The sequence below is a fragment of the Zonotrichia leucophrys genome, chromosome 1 (assembly GCF_028769735.1).
Source record: "Zonotrichia leucophrys gambelii isolate GWCS_2022_RI chromosome 1, RI_Zleu_2.0, whole genome shotgun sequence".
NCBI classification, from domain to species: Eukaryota; Metazoa; Chordata; class Aves; order Passeriformes; family Passerellidae; genus Zonotrichia; species Zonotrichia leucophrys.
The window spans coordinates 32119831-32137594 of NC_088169.1; the positions used below are offsets into that span (position 1 = coordinate 32119831).

At 40.7% G+C, this 17764-nt stretch overlaps 1 protein-coding gene across 1 annotated transcript in view; it reads right to left on the bottom strand.

Moving 5' to 3' along the window:
- TMEM131 (transmembrane protein 131) overlaps positions 1-17764 on the bottom strand; it is a 93895-nt gene continuing 76131 nt past the window's right edge. The window contains exons 30-41 of the mRNA XM_064711201.1: positions 16238-16396; positions 15050-15645; positions 11751-11926; positions 10437-10564; positions 9076-9200; positions 8772-8930; positions 7924-8098; positions 7183-7304; positions 6980-7076; positions 5794-5891; positions 4393-4556; positions 1-1003 (exon numbers count right to left, since the gene is read on the bottom strand). Of these exons, the coding sequence (XP_064567271.1) occupies positions 707-1003; positions 4393-4556; positions 5794-5891; positions 6980-7076; positions 7183-7304; positions 7924-8098; positions 8772-8930; positions 9076-9200; positions 10437-10564; positions 11751-11926; positions 15050-15645; positions 16238-16396 (2296 nt within the window). The 3' untranslated portion in view covers positions 1-706. The remainder of the gene's footprint in view (positions 1004-4392; positions 4557-5793; positions 5892-6979; positions 7077-7182; positions 7305-7923; positions 8099-8771; positions 8931-9075; positions 9201-10436; positions 10565-11750; positions 11927-15049; positions 15646-16237; positions 16397-17764) is intronic.

A 17764-nucleotide genomic window follows, 5' to 3' on the forward strand; every position in this document is an offset into this window, starting at 1 on the left:
TTGAAAAAAGCGTATTTATTTTAAAGTACAACCCAAAGTTGTATCTGTAAGAAATGCACATGGTATCTTGTTTCTTGCACAAGTCTTGGCTGTGTGCATTTCACTTCAACTTAAAAATGCATTCAGGTTTACAAATGTACAAACAGCATAAAGTGTATTACAGTTCTCAACAGAATGCTCTTACATTCAGCCACTTTGCTCTTAAGGTTTTGTGTTGGTATTTTTTGTTGATTTTTTTCCTTTTTTACATTCTTACAACCTGTGTTAACAAAGACAGCCTTATTTTAAAAAAATACTCTGCATTTTAGCACAAAGTGCCTTTTGATTTTAAATTAGAACTTGGAGGATAACACTGGAAAAAATTTAAAACCCCAAACTTTTCATGAAAGTATTGCATGCCAGGATCATTTTAGAGTTCAAATTGTTTCCTAAATAAAGATGGCAGATGGTAAAATATGAAACCAGTGAAACTGTTCATATTTACAGGCTATAGCTGTAGTTGGGATTTGTGACCACACCCAGACATTTCCAAGCTTATCTGCAATCTCACACTACCATACTGCAGGACAGACTTTGAAAAGGAGCAAGTGATGAAAGCATGACTGATGGGGAGTGGGGCTGGGGAAGCAACGGCCTGAAAACGACGTTTCAAAAATTTGCATTCAGAATTGAGTCATGACCTGGGTAAAAGTTCTTTCTTTTTGCTTTAGTTTTCATGAGGATAGTGTGAATTTGACCAAGGATCTGAACTTCTTCTTCCAATCGTTGGGCTCCAAATTCTCCAAGGATTGTAGGTCTGTCCCATGTCTTCAGCAGGGTTGGCAACGGCGGCAGCAGCGGGCGGCGGCGGAGCAGCGGCGGAGTTCTCACTGCCCATGAGATCAATGCCTGGCAAGGCGTTGGTTGGAGTGGTGAAGGGAAGGCCACTGTTGAGATTACTTGACCAAATGGAACTGCTGAATGGAGTGGTGGACCACAGGCCACTGGGGTTGCCCAGGATTGACTGCAGTAAAGACAGAGCAAGGAAAGTGGCGCTTTGGTAAGCCTCAGTCTCCACCTTCCAGCCCCCCAAAAGAAAAGTATCTGAGCAGCAGCATCAAGAAGCCTGCTCTGGAACCCCTTCCATCCTCACTGCAACACAGAGCTCTGACCTGCCTTTACTAGAGCTTGCCCAGAGGAGCCCCACTGCTGCTGCAGCTGAGTGCTCTGGGAGCCACACAGGCTGCAGGGCGCAGTCACGTTGCAGCTGTCGAGCTGTTTTCATTGCAGTGAGACATCCCCATACCAGAGCTAATTTAAGCACTAGGAGTGTTCAACACACAAGGGCCAGAACACTTATGCTAAACAAACTAGTTAGAATGAGGTAGATAAACATGGTTCAAGACCCAAAAAATTAAAAAAAAAAAATCAAGTTGCAGTGAAAGATAACAGCAAAGTCCTTTTTTCATCTTTTCTGCTGTTTGCAGATTTATCACCCTGTAGTCAGACCTTGTCTGTTTTGGATTAATCTACTTGTGTTCAGTCCCACTATACCTACTCCATATTCCCATTATGTGCTTTTTCCCCACCCAGAATTTTTCCAGATGAAGGGAGAGGGGACAGGAGAAGTGGCCAATTATCACTGAATTCCATAAAGTCTGTCCTGGCTCCAAGACACTTGGAAGTCTCTGACAAATGGTCATGGTGCAGATGCAAAGTTCCAGCACATCACAAATGCATTTGAGATATAGAGGACAGGTACAGCAAGCCTAGAGAATATATGCAGGAACACAGGCCCAGGTTCTCTCAACTGTATTTTACTAAAGCCCAAACAGTAGCACACAGCAAGCAGAGGAACCTGACCTGTGGTGGTGTGGTGGAAAGTGATACCAGGAAGCAGCCAAAGATGGAGATGAGAAAGGTTAGCATAACTTACTGCTAATATTAGCACAGAACCTGCTACATGTAGGCTTCTGGCACTACATAACCCAGTGTCAACAGATTTAATGTACATAAGCTGTAAATTCAATTCGCAAATACACTGGAAACTTGATACACCCAAAAGGCAGCAGACTTGTTGAGTAAGTGCTGTTAGGTACAAGCATCCTTATGTTTGGATTTAGTGGCTGGAGATAGGGCACCCCTTCCCAAGATCTCTGCCCTTGGATAACACACACTAAAGGTCAATCAGTATCAGTGTACCCTGAATCTGAAGATTTAAACAAAAATCCCTTTAGGAAGGAAAACAAGGTAGAATCTGAAAATTTCTCCCTTTTAGGTTTTTATGCTCTGCTCTGGAATGAAGAAGACAGGCTCAGTCTAATCATACCTGAAGCTGGCTGGATGCTAACACACCACAAAATTTGCTACCAAGAGCTGGACAGGAGTTCTGAGCATTTCTTGGGGGCTAACCAGGCCAATGACACCAGAACTCTACGATGCCACTGAGAAACTGAGCCAGACCAGGGTCACAGTGTATTACTGTCACATAAATAAATGGTTATATTTAAGCTATGCCACCATTTAGACTACTAAGCCTACAGCATGAAACACTCGCTCTGCTGCTCAGAACCTCCCCTAACACACTAAAAGTCCACCCTATTTCCTGCTGCAGGCAAGAGGCAGGAACTATTTGCTCCTACTTGTCCCAAAAGTTTGGGAGATCATGATAGAAAGGTTTTCTCATAAATCAGAAGCAACCAGGAAAGGAGCAGCAGAGAAAAGCACCTGCTATGCCCTTTCAAGGCTGGTGGAAGGAGGTACAACGTGGCTGGCAGGCAGAACTACACACAGAGAAACACAGGAATGGAGAGTAGGAGATTGTGGTTGGAAAGAAACCTGGGGAGGAGTACCAGCAAGGCAGCCAGGCTGAGGGGAAAAGCACAGAAGCAGAGTTGTTGTGCATACAAGGAGAAAGCAAGAGGAATAAGGAAGGAGAACAACCCAAATCAACTCTCCAGAAACCTTCCTAGAAAAAGGGTAACACAGGAGCCACTGCCTAAGTGCTGGTTGCAACAATGGCTTTGGCTCTTGTCCCAGAACAGAGGAAGGGGCAGGGCCCTGGCCTGGTACCTGCTCTCTTATCAGGCACCTAGAGCAAGGAGGCTCAGTAACAGGAAAAGCCAAGCTTTCCTGTTCTGGCTTGCCATACCTACTTGAAAATACTCCTATAATTTATAACAGCCTTGAGTATTTCAGCCAGTTTGCTGCTTGCTTCTTGTTTATTATGTGATCTTCTCCTTGAGTAAACTCCTAAAATATCTCCTCCCAAATCAAAGTACTTAAATGGAGTACCTGACACTTCTATATCATTTGTCAGGCTTCCTTCTTGATGCTTCTTGAAGCACACTTCTAAATATTTTTCAGAAGCAGCTGGGAAATACGAGTTGAGAGCTAGAGAGCTTGTTCTGGTTGTCCTCAAGCTCTCCCTCTACCAAATGCTGAGAAACCTGCCCTCCAGGTTTCTCAGCATTTGGTCATGTGGCCAAATTCATTTTGGCCATGTGACCAAAATCCAAACATCTTTCCTTACATAGTTTCAGTGAGGTTCCAGCTCTGCCTGTAACCACATGACAAGGATGGGATCTGCAAGCCTGTGTCCATAAGAAGCTGTGTAACCTTCTTTGGCTTCCCCTGTCCCTGCCTTCCCCCACTCCATCTGAACTGCTCCCAGGTGAAGTAAACATTACCTCTTACTCACTACAAAAACATTTTCAGAAGTCAACATGAAGAAGGATTTCAGCTGGCAGTGAAGACAGCTGTTGCAGCATAAGTTCTAGTCTGACACAAGGATGACAGTGCAGCACTACAATCAGTAAAGTTGGGGCATTTCTCCTTTTGCTATACTCAAAATCTTCATCAAAATAAGTAGTCAGTTTAAAGACTTCACTTTGTCTTCAGTCCTTTAGTGTTTTTTCCTAAACTGAAAAGAATTTATTTAAGGTCTTTTAGATAGTTTTTTCTGGGATCTTTTGTTAATTTACAAACAGGTGCAAATACTGCATTCAGAAAGCAGAATCAAAGTGTGGAAGTTATCATATTGCCTATTTTGCAACTGTCCATCAAACCTGAAGTAACATATGCAGTGTCCAGCCATGGCACAGGAGCAAACCTGAAGGATGTGGGAGCAGAATACACTTTTGTAAGTGCTGCAAAGTGCTCTTGTGACAGATATTTTTATGGGAAGCAGTGTCCATGGATTCATCATTTGCAAGTCAGAAGACTAATAACTCTTTGTCCAACAGCCATATCAACTTAAATACACCAAGATAAATATATTTATAAATTCCTTCTTCTTTTATTCTTCAGTTAATTTCTTTTAATCCCCAATTCCTCCAAATTAAATTATATGTTAATACAGAACAGGCTGGTAACAGTAATAAACCATTGTATTTGGATGGACTGAGTACTTACTGCAGTTGTATGAGTTGGGGAACTTGAGCTTGTTGGCCAGGAGGGTACAGAATCTGTAGCTGAAGGATCCCAGATGGATGATGGAACATTATTGAATTCATTCCAGTTTCTCTGAACATCTTGCCCATAAGCAGATCGAGCTAAACCAAGCTTGCTAAAAACCTCTAAAAATAAAATGAAGTTAAAATGAGTACCTTACTCTCCCTCTTTTTCAAAGATAATAATACTTTTCACCATTATTTCCCATATTTTTCTAGCAGGTCCTGCTGCAGTGATATTAGAAGGCAATACAAATATCATCTCATGCGACCAGCATCTGACAGGGACACAAAATTTGTCATTGCTATAGTGGGAAAAGAGCTGAACCCTTGCTGTGAGTAATTCAGTGCAGCCTAAGCACAGCAGCAGCACTCAGAGTCCTGGCAGCTCTCTGTGACTGCAGTGCTGCTTTGCCTTGCAGCACTCCCTCCCCAGGTGACTCCTGGGAAGCGGCAGCACTGGGAGTGCCCCAGCCCTGACTCCATCTCTGCTATGAGAAGGAAAAGGGAGCACCAGCAGTCATGGCTTGCCTGCTTCTCACACACAGAACTGATCCCAGGCCTTTTACTGGCGCCCTCAGAGCCACGGGTGCCAAGTGTTGCTGATGAAGAAGAAAGAACCCCACAGCAGCAGCAGCTGCCATTGTTTGCATTCCCAGCAGACAACAAACTGTGGCAGTAAAAGAGCATTTTATCAGTAGACACTGATGCCACATCCAAAGTTTACTTTGCTTATCATCTTTTCAGCCACCTCAAAACACAGCACACGTGCCCAAGTACACAGAGCAACCACACCCTGCAACCTCAATGCCTGGCCACCTCCATTACACTTATGGAAATGTACCCAAACACTTAAGTACATTAATTAATTAATTGCTGGGTTTAGTACGCACCAGTCCATTGTGCAGCTAGACAAAAATACTGCAGGAAAATGCAAGAGAAAAGCAATATGAGGGCTGGGCCACTGCCTCACTTAACAGAGCCATGGTTTTAAGTATATGTTTATGCTCAGGAAACCACAGGCCTATTGGCACATTTGTGGGACCTACAGTAAAGTTTTGGTGGAGGGATGGAGAGGAAGAAGACTAAGGAAATAACCCCCAAAACCCAGAAATTTTACTGCAGCAGAGAAACTCCAAACAAACCCAAGCATTCTCAGTCCATCAAATACTCTGTGAGATTTCACGAACTTTCTCTGAAGTGAAACTCAGAATATAACACCAAAGTTTTAAGAAATGTTCCTACATAGTCTTCCCTTTTAGGAGTGAGGATGGAAACATTGTATTTAGACCAGTGGAATGAAGGCACAACATTTCTCTACCTGTATTTGAATACAGAAAAATATTTGAACAGGAGAACTCACCTCCAGTTAAGTTAAAAGAGTGTCCAAATGCAGAGAAGGAATTGAGAGGTGTGAAATCAGGACTGCTGGGATTGCTGATAGGACTCCACAAACCCGAACTACATTTTATGGAGGAACAGGAAGGCAATACACAGCTTATTAACACAGTACTATTGACAATATGAACTTACTGATCTATATACAAAAGTATGTGTGTACATATATTTAACTATTATATTTATATATATCTATATAAAAATATATAGTTAAACATACTAAATAAATATTTAATGGTGATCAAGAGCTAGGAAATCAGTTTGGTTTTGTTTTAACGATAGATTTTGGTGATATACATTTTCCTGTGTATACACCCATCTTGGAGTAACACAATAATACAGACAGTGCTCTTTAATCTGTAGACTGAGTATCAAACAAACATGAGAGTAGCTCTTTTGATCAGTTGTTCAGAAAACTCATGGAGCCCAAGGTTTTTTTCTCAAGCAGATAAAATTTACAGTGATGTGGAAGGGATACAAATACACCCGTGAACAAGCTTCTTAAAAGCAACAGCTGAGTTAACTGGAACCAGTGCTAAACATCCACCAAAACAAACAAAACTCCAATGCACAAGCCACACTCAAAGTAATTCCTTTACATATGGAAACTTGAATTCAAATCTCTTTCCTACTCCAGAAAGGTTAAAGGTTACTGCTTTTTACAACTAACTGCCAGAATGTCAGAAGAGACATGTGCCTCAGAGAATGTGACTGAGTGCAGCTGTGCCCTGCTCCTCCTGGAAGCACAAAGCTCACTGACAGTTCTGGTCTCTATGTTAAAGCAGAAGTGAAAGGCTTTGCTGTACAGCAAGGTACTCTGCCTGTCACCCTTCAAATGACCTTGGAACACACTCCTCAGCACTGAGAGAGCCAAGCTGATTTCTCATTGTGTGGATGCCCAGGAATAGAATGTTGAGTTACTTGGAATGAGGAGGAAAAAGCTCCCATCACACCCAGAACATCTTTCTACTTTTAAGTCACTTGCAACTCCCAAACTTTTCTGCAAGGTGAGAGATGATGTTCCTAGACTTTAAAAATAGTTCAAAAAAAGCCTAACCAGAATGAATTATGTCAGTCCCTTCAAAATACCATTAATACTCAATCTTCTTTTCTAGTGGTCCAGGTATTTGCTTAGAGAATATAAAAATTACCTGTCAGAGCCATCACTGTCAACAACTGTGTGGGAAATGCTGATATTGCTGGAAACATCTGTCTTGCTTGGAGAAACCTTTGGTAAACCACTGCCACCTGTGAGAATATATATGTAAAAAATGAGTAAAATAAACCTCAGCAAAATTACAGATTATTCAGGAAATATTTGGAATTATTAAGAACTTCAAACTGGTTCTAGTACCTGGACTTTTGTCGTAACCTGCAGCTACAGCAGCAAAAGTGGGGTTTCCATTCCTGCCTGGAAGAGAAGCTGCCTTTGCCAGCTTATGTTTGGTACCATTAGGCTGCTTGTTTTTTGTTTCACTAAAATGAGAAAGAAACAAACAAAAAAGAGTGTATAAAAGAGTAAGTTTTTGGACTTCAGCAGTTTGATTTAAAAACCAGCAATTTAAGACAGCATTCAAGAAAATGTTTATAACAGCTGAAAAGTTTCATGTAATTCAGTGGAATTGCAGTGGAATCATATTGTTAATCCTGAGGTGGTTAAGAGAGCAGCGGCTGCTCCTAGAATGGGTCAGGGGCTGGGGTCAACTATGTGGTAGGAGTGTGCTTGGTGTGCCATTGGGGTTAGATGTTTTCTTGTAGGTATAGGCTTAGCAGGAGTACGAAGACGTAGGCTTGGATTATTGCTACTGCTACCTCTAGGATGGTTAGTAAGAAGAGAACTAGTAGAGTTAGGAGTGAAACTGCTGGTACTGTGGAAAATAGAGCTGTTGTGGCTGTAGAGATGAGTTGGATCATAAACTAGAGAACAAATTTTTCCAATTTACAATGTTTCACAGCAAGGCAAGATATGCACAGTGGTGTATCTGCAGAAAAGCAGTTTCCATGGGAAGAGGAAATGGGGAATAGGGAGATGCCCTCTGTGAAGCACAAGTGCTCAGTGCCTGGGAAATCAGTAGGAGGCAGGATGTGGACTCACTTGCTGCAGCTGCTGTTGACAATGCTGCTGTAAGTGCCTCCCCGTGGCCCGAAAGCAAAGGGCGTGGCAGGAGGAGGGGGAGATGGAGAGGCGGGCGTTGGAGAGGGCTGCCGCTGCTTCAGGAAGGCGTCTGCGTTCAGGGTTTGCAGAGACAGCTTGTACAGGTTGTCTGTGGCTATAAAGAGAAACACAAAACATCTTCCTGTAGGATTTACACTACAGCAAAGGCTTCTCAAACTTCTGCTATCCCTTCTGGTCAAATGGAGGAATCATGAGAAAGGCTGTTTGCTCCCAGTGATGGAAGCAGCAGCTCCTTCTCTCTGTTCACCTATGGTTATTTAAGTCTGCTGTTTATTTTCAGAGAGACTGATTTGTAACACTAACAGCCAGGAGGAGCTGAGTTGGTTCCCACACAAGGGATTTACAATGCCATCACAAAAATTGTAACAGTGTCCCAATAACCATTGCGTTAAGGTGTTTTTAGTGTTCCCTCTCAAGGAAAAAATAATCTAATTAGTTCCAAATTGGCTGGAGCAGATCCGACCAAACAAAACCCCATCTACTGTAGAAAATACTTTTTTTGAGCAGTAATTATAATTTTCTCAATTTCTCCAGCAGCTTCTGAATCTTGTTCATCACTGGAGAGCTGCAGAATGACCTATGTTCTGCCCACACCATTTTCAAACCTCCCAAATCATAACAGATGCTACCAATATGGGGCCTACAGCAGAAAAATGGAGCTCAGCTATGCAGTGAAAAGGAGACAGGAAGATCTATAAACAGATCAAGCTTATCTACAGATATTAATTGCAGAACACTTATTCTGCCATTGTCTGGTGATTACTTACAGCTGCCAGCTTTGTGGAGAGGCACAGAGTCCCACTCTGGTGGTGGAGAATCCTTTTCCCCTTCTGAGCTGCTGGTGTTCCCTAGCTCCTGTGCAGAACCACTGGGGAGAAATTTTGCTAATACTGATGGCCTGTTCTCCATTAACTTACTGCTTGGACCTATTAAAACAAAAGAAAACAAGTGTGTGGATAATAAACTGGGTAGCTTTCTTCTCACACCAGACTTAGAATTAAGCACTCAAGAGGGGTTACAGACAATGATATAAAATTCTTGAGGTATTTACAAAAATCAGCTTCACATTACCTCTTGTTTTGGGGAGGTTTCTTGATTTAGAGCTACTTGACAAAAGGTGTGGTGTGGAGATCTTGGATGGAAAGGTTTTGCGCTGCTTGTTTTCCAGTGGGGGAGTATAAGACAATTCCAAGGGACTAAAAGAAAACAGAAATGATTTTATTTCAAAGCTCTGAAGTACTGAAAAGCACTTTTATATACACACACACACACACATATATATGACCCACACTGCTCCACACACTGTATTAGGCTCACTCACACTCCAGAAGCGGCTTTCACCCTGGAGCTCCAGGATCACAAAACCCATTTGATTGTATAGAGGCAAGAAGAAATGGCAGCTGCCCAGTTTCTACTCTATCCCTACACACCCCTGTCGGATCCCATGCTGCTAATACACTATTAACCTAAATACACAGGATTGGTTTTTTAATCAATAATATAAATCTACTTAAATGTACCACCAATTCAATTGGCTGTATATTGCTCCTTTTCTCCAGGTATTTGATTCTGTCTCTCAAACCTTCTAGGGAGGAACTATTTTCCCTGTTTCTTGCAGAAGAATTCCAAGCCAGCTGTCATCGTGGCCTTTGAAAACTGTCACACATAATGAACTTGTGAGTTATAAGATAAAGCAAAGTACATAGTAGTAAGAATAAATAAGGAGTAGACTTTGCCAGGCAATGTTTTCAGAAATATTTTGAAGAACATTAATTTCTTCTAACTGTAAACTCAGTCTACTATTAATTACAGCAGGAAAAACACAGTTGATATACCATACCCTCATTTGGTAAAGTTTACTCTTGTGGCACTTGGATACCAATCTGATTTCACAACACTATTTTGGAATGAACTAGCTATAGTAAGACTAAAATTCTTCATTTTAGTTTCCCCCTATCTGTGCTCTGCAATCAACCACATGCCAGTAAGGGACTGACAGTGGCAGCAGCCTCCTTTAAGAAAGCATCCAAGACTGACCTTACTCTATGACATGAAAAAGGAAACTGAGGCTGCAGTTTCCCAAGAGCAGCTAAAGGCACTCACATTAATGCTGGCTCAGTGGGCTGCCCCTAGAATCATTAACCTCACCTTTTGTATGCAATACCTGTTATAAAAACCTTAACATTGCTTTGCCTGCCTTTCATTGCTGGATTTAACTCTCACTTGTGTGCTGTGTTTCCATTAAGTAATTTATTATTTACAAGCTTCAGATGCTCCCTGACATCAGGAAGGAAGAGGAAGCTGCTTAAAGGTACCTGTTGTTGGCATTTGCCAAACTGGCAGCTATAACAGTCAAATACAGATATTTTTATCAACCCATCTTCCCTTTATACACGATACTTTCCCTACTAGACAGCCTTCATTATGCTTACCTGGTTTTCACATCTACAGGGATTTCTTTCTTGATACTTGTAAGCACTTTTTTGGTTTTCTGTTTTACTGGGACTATTTCATTTTCAGGTTTTTCTGCTGTAACTTTTCCCTTTTGTTTCTCAGGTTCCTACAAAAGATAAAATGACACATTAATAATCACGAAAAGCAAAGTCCCTCTTGCATCATAACAAAGAGGGCAGAGGAAAGAATGCTGTTGGAAAACATGAGAATTTTTGGAGTATTAAAAGTATTTTTTCATAACTTAGTGAGTTTGCCTATAAAATATAGTTTCTATTTTTTCTATTTAGAGAAGCAGAAATAGAAATAACAAATTAATGAGCTTCAAGGAGATCTGATGTTTGCAAATACACAGCTCCCCTGGCCACGGCCTATGGGTCTATTTAATAAGATGCTAGCTCTGTACTGAGACCTTTACTGCATCTCCTGCATGCAGTCCAGGCCACCTAAAACACACTCTTCAACAAAGTAAATAATACGAGAAACTTCACCATTACATTTATTATTTTCTTTAATCACACTTCTAAGACTGCCTAAATACAAGTATAGTCTCAAATAGCCATCCTGAAAATATCAACAGTAACTTTCAAGTGACAACTTACTAAACTGTAACCTTTAAAATATATCCCATGGATTTCTTTTTTCCCCACAGCTATAATCCTTGTCTTTTACAAAGTTCAAATTTAAGATATTAAAATTTAAGATTGGTTTTCTTCCCTTTGGCATTGCCTCTTCTTTGTCAGAGTTTCCTTTAGGACAAAATATCTATGACAATCCAACCACTACACAAACAGTAAACATTAGTTTATTACCTTGGAGCATGTGAGCTGAATAAGTTAAGCAAAGCTAGGGGTACTGTATAAGGTAATTACGTTAACTATGTGCTGACAAGTTACCACCATTGATCTGAGCCTTTCTAACTGGCAAAAGGCATGATTTAGCATGCACCTTAATTGCTGAATGAAATTAGCATCCACACTTTGGCATTTTATTCTGCAAATAGAAGAGGCCAGGAGATAATCACCACAATGCTGCTGACAGCTGCTGGCTAGTTCATGCCACAGTCACCTGGGCATTTTTAGTCCTGAGACTACAGGACTCAAGCATGTTCTCTGCACTCAGAGGTGCAGATTTGATACAGTGAAGGCAAGAATAGGGAAATGTTCTTTTTAATTAATATTCTTCCTTTATTAGGTATTATACGAGGATGGTGTGGGGGAGAGAGACCGTGTTCCTACTCCAACGGGTGACACACAGGGCCATACAAGGGCCTCCTTTTCTCAGCAGTGCCATACCTCTTTGAGAAGTGGCTCTGTATCTGGGTTGGAGGTTTCTGTTGTGGTTGAAGAACTGTCATCATCTGCCAAGGAATCCTTCAGCTCATCCTCCTGTTGCTTTCCTTTCCCTCTTCTGTCCTTTTCTTCCCGCTTCTTCTGTGGCTTAGCCTTGCGCTGAATCGTTTTCCCTTTTCCTAGAAAGATAAGGATGCTTCAGATGCTCAGCAGCAGTGCTCAGAGACAGGAGAGTTCCCTTCATCTCAGAGGCTGCCCCACATGATTAAGCCTCTGAAGTTTGTTGCCTGTTATGACACACCAACCACTTTTGCTCCTGTGCACCAAATGTGAGCAAGAGAAGAACCCTAATGACCACCACATTTATGCTCCTGAGCTGTGTTCCCATTGCCCCTCCGTGGATGTGGGCACGTGACTGCCTATAATTCCTTTCTGCTCTGTTCCTGGCATTCCTTTTAAACACCATAGAATCCAATTTGACAGTTTAACCACATAACATTAGATTCAAGCATAAATTTCTGAGGATGGCAAAAGCTCTATCATCCAAACAAATGAAGAACAGAAATGATCAGCATGCTTGTCAGTTGGAAAAAAACAAACAAAACACAAAGCAACTTGAAATAAGACTAGTGTGGATGAGAAAAATCACTAACAGTATTTGTCTAGCAAAGAGGTAAAAAACCCAAATGACCAAAACCTGAAAATCTCACACCCAAGTATACTTTCTCCTCCTAACATATTTTATTCCTTCAGAGTGGACTATTTTCAATACAAAGCAACTGTGCATGTGTGTGCAGTCTTCATGAGCTTACCACTGCCTGCTGCTGTACTCTCACAGGATTTGAGCTTTCTCAACAGTCTTATGTCTTACCAGCTGTAGTATGTGCCTTTACTCATAGGATCCTTCTTGAGATACTGCTCTTCAAAATAAGCACTCTCATTTATGAGCCACACAGTGCCTGCATACAGCCTCCTGGATGGATTTAACTGTTCACTCAGATAAAGACTCAAGGAACCTGTGATCAATAGCTGGATTCTGCCCCTTCTGGAATTTATAGTAGCTCAAGCTAGAATTGAGACTGGAAGCACCATGACAGCTGTTATATTTCATTTGTCAAAATGGTTAAATTTGTACCAAACCAGAAATTTGCCTTCAGTATTTTGGCAAATACCAGATACATATCCTTCAAACTTTGTTTTTTAGGACATAAGTATCAGTGTTTCCAGTATCTAGGACAACAAAAATATTAGAGATAAAAATATTCTTTTTAGCTTGAATGCAAATAGGTATGTAAATACAAGTAGATCTTCCTAGGAACATTTTTTCAAGGTTGGCTTCCAGCATATCGGGGGCATTTTGGCTGGGCCTCAAAAGGCCTCATTCCAAAATTTGCTTGAAATGCAGCCTACATTTAGCATTGCTAAACAGTTTAATGTTTATAATTAGAAAATCTATGTAAAATGCTATAATAACATTAAAATGTAACATAAAGCAGCTGTATCACAAAAATATAACACAGCCTCCACTGCAGTCTGCTAGGATCCAAGTTTTAGGAAGCTGAAACAGAAGACTGTATAAGACAGCAATTCTGCACAGGGTCTTATGACAGACAGTTTTAGTCCAGAAGCTGCTGCTTCTGCAAAAGTTTGTGATTAGCTCTAAATACTTATCTAAAGACAAATACCCATGTGTGTATGTAGGTGCAGATACATTACGGAACTCCCCCTATGGTTTTATGTTTTTACATTTTAAAGAGGACAAATGGGAATAGACACACTACAATATCTGGAGTGGGAATAAGCTTATGAATTCAAACTTGGTGATCTCCACATACTGCATGCAGCTGCATCACAAAAAGCTCTCAAGAGCAAGAGCTGCTTCCTTCTTAGGGGGAGCTAGAAATGGAAGATGCACTCCAAAGTGCTTTCAGGCATTCAGTACATGGACTGGACCAGTCCACTGCACACCCATGTTGTATGTTCATATGTAACCCTTGAGAATGTTGCATCCTCACTACCAGATACTTTGCTTTCCAGAGCTCCTACATTGCACTGTTTGCCATTATGGACACCATCCATGAAACCTCCCTAACACCACATCACATCACCTCCTGGAGTCCTATTTAGCCTTTATGGAATGAATATCTGACAAACTGATGGCAGTTCTTTTAATTCTACCAACCACCTATCACTGAAAACTAAAAACATAACAGCCCAGAAACAGAGTAGTATAGCTCAGTGTGACACCAAAACCTCTCACCATTTCAGTCTCCACTTTGAAAGTCCAAATACATCCTAACATCCACTCTGAACTAATTAAAATTCTACTCATTACCAGCCAACAGAGTGAAACCTTTGTCTTTGGTGAGGTGCAATCTTACAGATGTTGGAGTATTTATATGCCTTCTCATGACTAATTTTCTTAACTTTATCTCTAATAACAAACACAGTGCCATTTCTGTACAAGTGTTGGTAGCAGAAAATGAAAAATTGTTTAGAAATAAACACATTAACATTAAATGATCACAACTCTGGGATGCAATTGAAATTGCTAATGCAAAAATCATAATTAGAAATCCTATTTCAAGAAGTGTTCATAAAAAGGCAACAACTGACATAATTTCAAAAGTCTAAACATATCTAATGTATGAAATTCAATTCATTATTTTAAGTACTACACAACTGGAAACACGGAAAAACAAGTCCAACTCAACTCTAGCCTCATCCAAAAATGAACGTAATGTATAGACACAGGTGCCTTATATTAATTTGCTGACCACCTGACATCAAGGATTTTCTACAACTACAAGTCTGGACATGAAGAATTCCATTCCCAAACAATACCACAGGGGCTATTTACCCATCTCTCCCTCTCTTCCCCTCCTCCCTTTTTCCCTACCTCAGTTTTCATAATACACTAGGACAACTTCCTTTTCCCTTCCTCAACCCTGAGCTCAAAGGCCAAATGACAGAGGTAGGAGGGACAGATGCCAACCCAAGGGTAAAAGAGTAGCACCAAAAAGCATTTTTCTTTTTCAGAGAATCAGGTGTCTAGATATTCACACCTGCTTTCATCAAAACATGCCACCATTTTTACAGGAAGAATGACAAGCCAGCACTGCACAGTGAACTTCACTGCCATAAGGTAACAGAAGTGTTCAAGACACAGGCACACAGCACAGGCAGGGAACCACAGAGAAGCACTCCCTTCCCACACCAGGAAAACAAGACCTTTACAATTGTTTAAATCTTGTCCTGTAGTTTACACAGGGAGTCATCCCATTAAAACAGAATTGTATTACCTTTGTTTTTTGCTAGTGGAGATGGGGGCTGTTCTGTAAACACATCAGGGGAAGGGGATTCTGGGTGGTCAAAGTCTTTTTCCATAGTTTCTATGAGCCCAGTGAGATCTGAATCCTCCGAGCTGTGCCTTCTGCTGCTGGCACACTCGCCCTGAGGCGCGCTGAGGAGCGGGAGCTGTGGCAAAGCACTTTCAGTCTGCTGCTCTTGCTGCTGGGGCCCGGCTGCTGGGGGCTGCTGGAGGGGCTGCTCTGCCAAGGCTGGTGCCTGCTGCTGCAACAGCTGCTGGTTCTGCCTCGTCCCCTTGGCTCTTTTGCCCATGGCATGAGTCTGAGCTGTGGCACCTGAATCCAAGGTAAAGGGGCCCGTTCTGTTTACTGACTGCATGGAAGCTGCTTGTGCTGAAGTCCTGTTAGGTATACTTGAATTGGTTTTGGATTTGATGTTTTCAACATCAGGTGCATTTCTATTGCTGTGAAGGTGTGCTGTTGCATTGCATTGCTTATGATTCCCTGCACCGGATCGCGAAGACGAACTGCCTGCTCCATAAATTCCTCTGGACGAACTGTGATTAGAATCCGATCCAAGTGTATTCAAGCTGGAAGAGTAACACATGTTTAAACATACTTTGCAGTGTTTCCATTCTTCACCAAGAAAAGAGAATCACTCTATCCAAAAGAAGCCTTGAACTAATCCTATTCTTGGCATATAACCAGCAAAAATGCCTAAAACTGGTTTGGCAAGTCAGTTGGCTTTACCATTTTCCATCCACTCGCCTGCTGTACACAGGAACAAAAACACAGTAAAATGAATGTTGATATATATGATGGAGGGAACACTGAAAGGAGATGATCTTTACCTAAAACACCTAAGGTAGGAACTTCTGGTCTGCAATTTCTTTGCAGTCTATACAGTTCATTTTTGAGAATATTAACAGGAAACTTGGCAGGGTTTGGTTTTTGTTGGATTTATTTTTTTCCTTCCCTATTTTTCGCCCCAAAAGAAGAATATTCCTCACAATCACAAAGTTCATCTTTTCATCCAAGCCATCTTTTTACAAGCAACTGTGGGGATATCTTTATTCATTCACCTGTTCTACAGAGCAGTATTACTTTCTAACTGACCTGGTAACGAAAGAAGCAAAGAAATAAATGGCAAAAGCACCATAAGAAGCCCAAACATTTACTTACTTTCCATCAGATGAAATTCCAACTATTCTCCTGAGATCAAGCGGCCTTCCCATATCAAAGGGAGGATTTGAGGCCTCAAAGGACAAGCGTCTTCTAAATGGCTCCCAAATTCCTTGAGCTTCTAGATAGGCTGTTCCAATTACCAAGAGAAAGAGTACACTGCAGAGAAGAAAGGTATTTAAGGATTTATTTCTTAGTTTTGAGCATTTCAAAACTAATGACTAATCACACAGGACAAAAAGTTTGTATCCTGTACTGAAAATACTAAAAAATTTATCCAAACCACAATTTTTTCTGATAGAAACATAACATACACAAGACTGGCATGATAAGCAAATCACCTGCACTGAGAATGGGAGCTAGATGCAAGCCTGACATGCAGTTGCCAAGTGCATTAATCCAAAAGAAAAAAAGTTGGACTTCAAAACCTGGAGCCACAAGCATGTAACTATTCAAAGTAACAGTGATTTAGGGAAGGCAAAAATTAACATCACCTTATCAAATTAAAAAACATGGACTATATAAACTCCTAGTGTTCACTGCTAGAAATTAAGGACAGCTTTGCAGTGACATGGAAGAGTTATTTTAGTAGCAACTACCAAACACATACACGATGGCATCCTAAAAGTTAAATCGTAGTTTATGCACAGGAATCTTAGAATATTATAAAATATATTAGGACTCTTGTCTAGTTTGCTGCTAAGAAGGATTTTTGTATTTTTAGGAAAAAGACATAGCAAGGAAGGGATTAGTATTCTCTGTTCTTTGTAAAGTCTAATTAACAAATACAGCACATATAAAATTATCCAAGCAAACTACACTTATGAGCTGACAAACATTACTCTGTCAAAGTATGAAAACCAAACTAAAATTAAATTAAAACCAAATTCAGCCTATACAATTCTAGCACATATACAGAAGAAAACCACATAAGTACTCACTCAGCACTTTTAAGTAATGTAGTGTTAGTGATGACACAAAATTTCCTAAGTAACAGAAATTTTCCTCTTACTTTGGAAAATGCAGTTTCCTCACTAAACACTGCATTACTTAGGAAAGTGCTGAAGAGTCAAAAAAGAAAATGAAGTGGGTTGTAACTTTATCTTCTCTATTTTTTTTTTTTTTGTCAATCCCTACAATGAAAGACAGCCTAAGTGAACATTCGCAAAATGGAAGAGACAGTAACTTAACTGTAAGGGAAGAAAAAGGAATATGACGTGTATGTGATAATGCTTTGGATTTGCAGCATACAGAAAGACCATTTTTTCTTCACAGGCATCTACACCACCAATACATTTCACACTAAGATATAAGCTTAACACTAAGAAAACAGCATTTGTTGCTTCTGGTAAGTAAAAACTCCTACTGCTAAGTTTCCATGCTAGGGTTTTCTCTGCACAAAAGCAGTGGGGTAAAGTGTTTCACATCCAAGAGCTGAGCAGGGATACAAGGTTTATAACTCTTGATTTCAAATAACGATAGGTACAGGTTAGACTGTGAAAATGGTGGCATTTTCAACTCATATTA